Consider the following 9,858-nt stretch of genomic DNA (forward strand, 5'->3'; position numbering starts at 1 on the left):
TTGGTTGTTTGCATTCAATTCTTTTTTTTTGCAATGTATTTTTATTTTAAAATTTATTGAAAGCTATTGTAACACAGCTGAGGATTTGTTATAAGTATGTAGTAAAATGAATGTTTATAATTGATACTAAATCAATAATAAATTAATATGCATGTGCACATGCATGAGTATAAATTTTCATATGAACTTCTATCAAACATATAGGCATACTCTCTTTCTATTATACACATGTCTATAACTGCACACATATTTAATAATTTACCCAATGTTCAACTGAGTTATGAATTAGTTTAATATAAACTTTAGCATAACAGAATATCTACAGTTTACCCACATATGTCTAAAAGCAAAAGAATGCCAATAACAGGCACTTCAGTGAAAGAACAAGCCCATGTTCAAATATAAAATGGTAAAAATGAGAAAGAAATTATGAAAATATATACCTTTAATTTGCAGACATATAAACACTTTTGGTACAGTACAGACGGATGATGTCAAAAACTAGAATGATCCAGTTTAAGCTAACACTTACATTTCTTGTTTACACAGACAATTTTGCTATAGCTCTCACATAAAATAAACTTGCCAGCTTACACAATGAAGTGAAAGTGATCGATCACTGATGAACCAGCGTGGTCCATTGCAAAGGATTCAGTAAAAGCTAAATTATCAAAGAAATCTACCACTGGGCTTACAAATAAACTCTTGGACCTAATCCAAAGCCAGAGAAAGGAAGCCAGAAATGGTAGCCAACGAACCTAAACAACAACAAAAAGATAAGTACAACTTTCATATAAAACGCCCAACTAAAACAACCAGTAGTGTACATTAGCTTCTAGAATAATTCTGTTTTAATATAATTTTTTTCTTATGTGATGGATGAGTTTAAGCATAGAAAAATCTAATATATAACCCAAGTAGAAAGTACTACTGACAAGTTGAGAAAGCACCAAAATGTCATGAACACCTATGAAGCAACTAAGGATTGAAACATTTCTTTGCTTCTGGCTGTTTTTCTTGGATACAATTTCTAGTTACATTTTCTGTAAGGAAGAATACCTATATTTTCCCCTATAATCATAGCAAGTGCAGTGGTAAAGCAAAGAGAAAGCAATTTGAGTACACAGGAAGTAAAATACTCTTCAGCAGGTCAAATCTTTAACACATGGCGATGTTTTTATCCTTGCTAAAAAGAAATTGCACTTCTTTGTAATGCCTTCTCTTTCAAACTATACACGATGTACTCGTGAGGTAATCAACATTCTGTTTACAAATGCATTTCTTCTTTTATCATATATTTAAGTGGGGTGAAATTCAATTTACTTTCAGTTCATATTTGTTAAATGTTAAAAACAATGTATTTAAAATATACTCTTTCATTAATTTCATGTACAACAACTGTCATGTACAATACCTCAAAACACTTCCCTGCAAAGGAGCAGCTGATGCCCTCTTGTGGTTAAAGGGCTTTTTAGACAAAAAATGCAATGTACCATTTTCTTACCTTACTCCCAGGTTTTATCAATCTGCTTGGCGTATGAAAGCTGCAAATCGTGTCCAAGCTTTTTTACAACAGTTCTATAACTGTTAGTAATAATTTTCATTAAAAAATGCTGTACACATTTTATAACCTCTGAATTTGAATTTAAAAACCTGTAAACAGCTATTTACAATATAGTACAAGTTATAAATTAGTCATCCTTCATTGGAATTGCCATCCACACACTCTTGTTTAGGTGGTGAAGACCACTCCAAGTCAGTTAAAACATCTCTGTGTTATTCCACAATGAAATATCAAATATTAGAAATATCCACCGGTTTCCTCTCTCCCATATGCAAGTCAATTTTTCCTTTTAGTGGAATTTGCACTTCCAGATTTTCATCTTCCCTGTGATGCTTTTTCCCTCTCCTTAAACAGATGTATATGCCCATCCCTGTGACAAGTGTGATAGACCCCAAGCTTATTACAGACAGAGCTACTAAGGTAGGAATACAGGACACAGATTCGACCTTCCTATGAGTCGGTTCTATTGAGATCTGTGGTTCTTTCTCCTCTATATTAATTTCTGGCTCCTTTCTTAAAAGACTCTCGATGTAGCTCTCGTTACTGACAGTATCATTAACAAATAGGTTCACCATCACAGTGGAATGGAGAGGTTCAGGATAACCATGATCACTCACTTTCACCAGTAAACGATGGAGTCCATAATCTGTCTGCAGCAATGCCTCTTCCAAAGTAATGTTACCAGTTTTAGAGTCAATCCTAAAGGACTCAGGCCTAGGACCTCTTCTCCCTATGATGCTGTAAGCTATGACGGCATTCATGCCTGTGTCTTTGTCAACAGCATAGACTTCTGTAACTGGGGAGCCAGGGAGCGTAGAAGGTAGTACCAACAGGTAAGACATGTTAGACTGAGGAAATAAAACAAGAGGAGGGTTGTCATTGATATCTAGAAGGAGAATGGTGATTTTTGCAATAGAGGAGAGGGCAGGCTCACCCCCATCAACAGCTTCAACCCACAAAGTATAGGAGCTTTGCTGCTCTCTGTCCAAAGAGACTTTAGCTCTCAGCATGCCCTTTCCTGTATCTATGACAAAAATATCACTCTGGTTCAGCACTGAGAGGGCGACCCATCCATTTCGCCCAGCATCAGCATCTGTTACACTAATTATTCCAATTTCACCATATCCGGGAAAGTTTTCTGGCACGAAAAAGCTGAAGTCCTTGTTGATGAACCTAGGGCTGTTGTCATTTTTATCCAACACTGTGAGAGCCACAGTGGCTACTGATTCTCTGGGTGGCTTCCCAGAGTCCACAGCTCTGACCGTGTACCTGTACTTTTCTTTCTCTTCTCGGTCCAGCTGAGTAGAAACCGTCAGAATTCCTGTGACACTGTCTAAGGAAAAATATGATGGAGCATCAGGTCCCAAAAAGTAGGAAACTTGGCCTCTCTCTCCACTGTCAGCATCTGTAGCATACAGCTTAGCCAAAAAGGCATTGGGTGTGTTATTTTCTTCAATGGTTAGTTCTATCAAGGGTTGAAGGAAAACAGGAGCATTATCATTGTCATCTAAAAGTTGCACTTTAATAATTTTTTTGACATGAAATCCCTCAGAGTTCCAGGCCACCACGGCTATTTCATAGAACTGTTGTAGTTCATAGTCCATAGGTTTTGTGGTTTCTAGCAAATATTCATTATTGTATGGTTTGTAGGGTGATAACCTAAATGGTCCTTCACCATCCAGGTAGCAGTTCACCTTGTATTTACCTTCTGGATCTCTTATGGTGAAGAAGGCAATTGGAGTGTTAACAGGTTCCAGTTCTTTCAGGTAAACAATACCATCTATCTCATTTGCTATATAACGAGGAACAATTTCAGGTGGTCTGAAAATGACTTTGATGATAGACACCAAGGCAGTGATCACAGCAGGGATGCAGCCTGGTCCATTAGCAAGGATGGTGAGCTTGTGCATTTGCAAAACAGTTCCCCCAATCTTACTGAAAAGCTTAATGACGCCGGTGGTTTCATCCAGATGGAATAAATCCTTGGATGCTTGTGGAACTTTCTGGCTGTAAGAGTAAGTGATCTGAGCATTGGTTCCCAAGTCTCTATCCACAGCCTGGACAGCTGCAATCGGTGTGCCCACTGTAGCATTCCCATACACAGTGACATTGATTTGTGATTCTGTGAAGAGAGGACAATTGTCATTAACATCACTTATGCCAATGGTGAGGGTGGCGCTGCCCAACAGTGGTGGAGACCCACCATCCTCAGCTATGATGATGCTCACATACTGGTCCTGGGTCTCCCTGTCCAGCAGTCCCATGACAATTAGGTAGGGGGTGCGCTCCCCATTCTCATTCTCCTCCACGTCCAGGGTGAACATACTGTGGTAGTCCAATAGCCGGTAGGTCTGCACCCCATTCGTGCCTATATCTGGGTCCATGGCAGGATGCTCTATGGCCAGCCGCGTGTTTACAGGTGCATTTTCCGGGACCCAAACCGTGATTTGGGAAACCGGGAACTGTGGGGCATTGTCATTGATGTCCCGGATAGCGATTTTCACCTTCACAAACCTAAAGTATTCCTGAGGCAGGACCAGCACATCCAGGAGCAAAAGACAAGAGTCCGAGGAAGGCGAGGAGGAGATGGAAATGCTGCCGCCCCAGGCAGCCCCTCCACCTCCTTCAAGACACAGGGCCTCGCGGTCGATCTCCTGGGTAGAAGTGTGCAGCTCCCCGGAGCGGTTGTCTAGGGTCACGTACTGTCCACTCAGTCCCCGGGAGGCCAGGCTGAAGGAGAGGGGGGGCTTCTGCTCAGCGCCGGGGCGCTCTGGCGGCTGCTGGTCCTGCCTCCCCGCGGCCCGGGGCACCAGCCGTAGGTCCTCGGCCAGGCTGCCGATGAGCACCCCGGCGGGCAGTCCCTCGTTCAGGCTGTACAGAAGCTCCGTGGCCCGGCTGTAACTCGCCAGGCAGTCGAAGGGTCCCACGAAGAGAAAAAACAGAAACAGATGCTGGAAAGGGGTGGGGGTGGGGGTGGGGGGAGAAAGCTCGTTACACACACCGGGAAACACAGCGATTGGAGTCAGAAACCAGTGGCCAGGGGTCACGGCTGTTCTATCCCCATTCCCAGAGTCAAACCCTCTAGTCAAAGCGGGGCGAAGAAGAAACTTGCTGCAAAGAAGAGATCTATGGGGCAACATTGTCTCCAAAACTTAATTTTTCTGTTCACTTTCTACTCCCCGCGCTCTCCATCACCACCCTCATCCAGTTAACATTCGGAATCCCCAACCGTAAAGCACCCCCGGAAACACACGCTGGAGTGGAGAGGACTCCAACTCAGGGAGTGCGCAACGCGACAGGAAACCACCCGGGTAGGTTGCGGAGAGGGAGGGAGTCGACAGGGGAGGGGCTGAGAAGTGGGCAATTTATCATTTTATTTCCCATTGAAATATTTCTACCACTAAGGTCCCCGGAACCCGAAATGTGTTAACATCTCTTATTACGAGACCAATAACAATAAAAACAATATCAATAATAATAACAATATGGAAAACATAGTAACACTTTCCCCTCGGACTCCCTCCTCCACCTCATTAAGGAAACACTTTAGGTCAGAAGAAGTGATTTTCATTTCAGCAGGCATCTAAAAGCAAAGCGAAAGGATCTGGATCTCCACCACCTATCAAGCCTTCACTAATCCCCCTCCCCTAGGGGAAAAGAAGTAAACGCGGAAAATGGTTATGCAAAAACAATTTGTCAATTGCAGTAGACAGTCGTAGCCAGATGCCGGCAGCAAGAAACAATCTCCAAATCCCTGAATCTAAAACGGATTGAGCCCCCTCCCCACCTCATCTACCTACATTTCTGCTTCAGAAACTTCATCTCACGCCCCAAGGACTTGACTATTCCTTGCTAAAATGAAGACACATTATCCCAAACTCCGTTTCCCTCCCCTCAACCTTCCCGTGAAGTTTGCATTAAGGTAAAAGGTTTGAAAAATCGTCAAGGAGTAGGAACCGCCTCATAGTACTGCAACTTGTCAGGGCTGCGGGGCTCCTGGACCCCAAACCTTACCGGCAGGTGTCTGTGGCTGGTGCTGCTCCTGGGACGACTTAGACGCCCCATATCCAAGCGCGGGTGCCAGGTCGCCGGGCGCCAGCTCAGTGCCAGGGCCCGCGGGCTGCGCGCATTCCCTCGGCCGCGCATTCCCAGGGAGGCTGCAGTCAGCGCGCTCCGGACCGGAGGGCGGCAGAAGACACTCCCTCTCTGTTCATGCAAATCGCTGGGGAACTTCAGCCAATAGTCACTGGCTCGTCAATTAAGGACGGGAGCTGAAGGCGGGCAGAAAGGCGAGGGGCAGAAGGGCACGGTCAGGGTTTCCTGCCCCGCACGCGGGTAAGTCCAGACCCCGCCGGAGGAGCCGGAGTGGGGGACCTGCCTCTGAAGACTGCGACGAGGCGCCACCCGGTCGGGCACCGGAGCGTGTGCCCACCAGCCTCCCTCCTCGCCGCACCAGTCAGAAGGCGAGTCCACAGGTTGCGAGCCTGAGAGAGAGAATTAGAATAAACAAATAAGCCTGCATTTATGTCTGTATCGAGAGAGGAAGTCGGCGCTACAGAGCAATCAGAGGCGCGATCCCAAAACGCCTGCTTTGCCTCCGTTCTTCCGAGACACTTGGACCCAGCGTTGTTGGCACAGTGAGGGAAAATCCACTTTTCTCTGTGGAAGGAAGGGATTTAAAATTCTTTCTAAGGCCATCTGAACCGCAAAAGCAAATATATGAATTCGGTGAAGGTTTTGACATGCTCTAATTTCAAAGCTTCGCTGTTGGTGGTGGCAAGAGCTTCTGCTAGTTTCCTAGTTGCGGGAGCAAGTGTCTCTGGGTGTCTGCCTTGTGGTCTTACTTTAGAGGCAGGGAAGGCTTCTGGCCAAGGGAAAGAGCCAAGGGGGAAAATGGAAACAACTGTGCAATTTTAACATATTTCTCTAAGGGATGATTTTTTTTTTTTTTTTTTTTGAGGACACTCACTGAAGCCTAGGTAAATTACTTTTCAAGTTTTTTTTTTTTTTTTTTTCTTGGAATGCTTACTAGGAAAGTGGTCCTTTAGAAAGGAATCCTGGAGGGATGTGCTGCAAAATGCTTGTATATCCTCTCTGGCTCTGACACTAAATAGCCGTATGAGCTGTTTCCTCATTTATGACATCAGAACTGGCGAGAGACTCCAGTGCATTAAGTCTGTGAAACACTTTTTGATCTGCAGGGTGCCATGTTAGTAACGGAAAAGACCATTGGCCTTTCCCTGAGTAGACATTTCTCATCACTAGGTTTCCAGATATCCTGTGCACTGCCCTGAACATAAAACCCTCTGGGCTGAATAACTAGTGACTGCGCCTAGAATAGAAAAAGTCTTCCTTTTGGTCAAAGAAAGATCTGACATCCCTGTGTTTTCAATAGGAACCACTTTAATTTTCTTCTTCCACCATGTACTAGCTAGAATATAAATTGCTTGGCTGAGCTAATTGTTTTGCTTCTAACTCTTCCTATTTTCTCCTCATCTCCACTAATCCTAGAGATGCAGAGTCCTAAATATTGACAATACACTACATCAAAACACCTGATGTGTCTAACAGCTTCTTACTGCATAAATGGGACTATACATGGAGTTCACAAAACTTCCTATAATACAAATCTGGAATATAACGTAAATCTGCTTATAAAATTAGCTCCGTTAAGTTCTTTAGAGTGAAATTGGAGTGCTGATGAAGGGGTAAACACACACACACGAACATGTACACATGGGTATATAGCCGGTAAACAAAACCCAGTCAGGCAAGTATGAGTTGCCTCTCCTTGCTGCTTCAGCTGCTGGTTCTGCCCTATAGCTGAACTTCTACCATAATTGGCAAATATTTACTTTGGGGTCTGTAGTTGAAACATATCTGACTCCAAACCTCAGTATGTACCAAGTTGCTTCTGAAATGTGTTTAATTCATGTCTTCACACAATACCCACAGCTTCTGGAAGTTTGGGGCACATGGCCAGAATTAGGCAATCCATCAGTGGTCAGAGTACATGCAGGCTGGACCCAGGATGTGAACTGATTCTACATCTATACAGGAAGCAACAGCAGTTGGCTGTATATCTCCTCACAGCTCATGCCCTCTCCAACAGGTTACGATCACTTGCCTTTTATTTAAGTGAAAATATAGGGATCTCTTTGTTTAGTTTTTCCTTTGTTTACAGGGACACTACACAGGAACCTCTTGTTTATGAAGACAGTCCAATTGAAGTGACATCACTTCTTTGTAATTATTTTCTCAACTGTATTTAATTTTCCCTGGACTCTTAAGCTCTGTCTTGCTCTACTTTGCAGTGGATGCTTTGGCACAGGTGCCTTTTTCAAGTGTCCTCATACCCCATCCCAGCAGAATCTTGGTCTTCTGGACATATCATCCAGCTCCTCCCTATAGAAAGCGTTTTTACTCCTCCTCCCCTTGGTTAAGTTGGCAAGAAATTAAATCTGCCTATTGAGCAGTAATTTTTCTAGAGTGTTTCTAAAAAGCACGAACATATGAACTATGATGTAAGTTGAAATACAGGCATTAAATATCTTCTGGCGATAATGTTTGACATGACAATAATAATACCCTTTGCTTTAAGTTACTGTGTTGATTGCAGAGTCCCTGCATGGAAGTTTGTCATCAAGACTGGGAGACCTTGGCACAATTTTGGGTAATACCTTTCATGTCACATTCTAAACTGTTAACTGAGCTACTTGTTGTTATCTTTCCTCTTTGAAGATCCAAGCAGGTTTCATGCAAGTTTGCATTGTAATTGGGCTTTAAAAAAAAAAAAAAGAAAAAGAAAAAGACCGAATACCCTTCTTTCATCTCCTGTACCTTCTTTCTGGGCACTGTGAAAGCATTCCCAAACTCCTATTCCTTATGATGCCAGCCCTGTGACCTACCATCTGGTGTCACGTATTTCTTTCTAAAGATGACTTAGAGAGCTTCTATGCTATTAGTCCCTTGAAAATAATACTTATGAACTTTTCAGATGTCTCAGTTGCTCTGGGTCTGCTTCCCAGGTGTTTTGTAAAAATTGATCTAGAAGAATAGTTAGATTATATGTCTCCCAAGCCTATTTTTTCTATAGACAAGGAAAACAACTTGATACAATAGACGGTGTACTGAGCCAAGCCAGGAGATTTGCATTTCATTCTCTGGGTTATTGCTTAGTTACTGTGCGACTTTAAACAAGTCATCACACCTCTCTGTTTCAATTCACCATAAAAACATCCACACACACTACATGGACATATATGCATGAAATGGCTTGTGTAATATCTGTCATTACAGATACCATAAGATGGTATACAGGTTACTTTGATTATTATTTACTGCATTATATCACTGAAGGTTAAAAATATTTTTAATTTCCTGCAAGCTTTTTGTCCTCATAGTTTTTATCTCTTTATAAAGCTGTAAGAATGCTTATAAATGTCTACCAGGATACCATCTTCAAACTTTGCACATTTAGCACACATACCCTAAAACCTTTAAATTATTGAAGTACTGTGTTTTCCAGGTAGCTTTTATTTGTATTTTTCAATTAATTCTGACTGTACCATTTAAAGTATTTTAATAACAGTATGGTATCCACAAACTTTCATGTAACTAATATCTACATAGAAATTTAAACCTATTTTGAATCATAATCCTATAGATATTCTAGTTAATTCAATATTGCAAATAAATATAAATTTAGAATATTATTTTAGTAGTCTATTTTAAGACTACTTCACTTTTTTCTTGTTAAGATATGAAATTAGCAATCCTTTTAGATGACTTAGAATATGCGTATGTGTATATATAATGTTTATATTATATATGTACATAAATAAATGTAACTAGTACAAAATATAGGACATATAATATTAATATAATATAATATATAATAATTATAAATATATAATTAAAAGAATATATTCTTTTATAAATATATAATTTATAAATATAAATATACTATATCTTTATAATATAGCTATAAAATATATATTTATAAATGTGTATATATACATTCTTTTTCTGATCTGATAATCAAGGTTAAGGGATGATCACATTTGTAAAACCAATACAATATGTCAAAAATGATTAAATTGACCATTTATTGAGTATCAGTTATGTTCTAAACATGTTACTGGCTACTTTACATATTTATTTAATCCTCATAACAATTTTATAATATAGATATTATTATACCAATTTTACAGCCATGAATTACAAGTTTGTCAGTGTATATGACGACTGGGCCCCATCTGTGGTCTCCAAAGTGCATGATCTTTCTGCTCTGG

General features: G+C 41.3%; 1 protein-coding gene across 1 annotated transcript; it reads right to left on the minus strand.

Annotated features, from left to right (window-relative positions):
• Window positions 1-237: 237 nt before the first annotated feature.
• Window positions 238-5,785, minus strand: PCDH20 (protocadherin 20). The gene is made up of 2 exons (XM_058548284.1): window positions 5,579-5,785; window positions 238-4,515 (listed from the first exon to the last, which is right to left on the minus strand). The coding sequence occupies exons 1-2, from the start codon at window positions 5,708-5,710 to the stop codon at window positions 1,795-1,797; spliced, it is 2,853 nt and encodes a 950-aa protein (XP_058404267.1). The 5' UTR covers window positions 5,711-5,785; the 3' UTR covers window positions 238-1,794.
• Window positions 5,786-9,858: the final 4,073 nt, after the last annotated feature.

The sequence above is a fragment of the Diceros bicornis genome, chromosome 9, assembly GCF_020826845.1.
Source record: "Diceros bicornis minor isolate mBicDic1 chromosome 9, mDicBic1.mat.cur, whole genome shotgun sequence".
In the NCBI taxonomy this organism is placed as follows: Eukaryota; Metazoa; Chordata; class Mammalia; order Perissodactyla; family Rhinocerotidae; genus Diceros; species Diceros bicornis.

Excerpts from the sequence above, each read along its gene's own strand:
- PCDH20 (XM_058548284.1), bottom strand. The coding sequence starts at position 5,710 with ATGCGCGGCCGAGGGAATGCGCGCAGCCCGCGGGCCCTGGCACTGAGC. Across the intron at positions 4,516-5,578 it reads CCAGCCACAGACACCTGCCG|CATCTGTTTCTGTTTTTTCT; the intron begins GTAAGGTTTGGG and ends ACCCCTTTCCAG.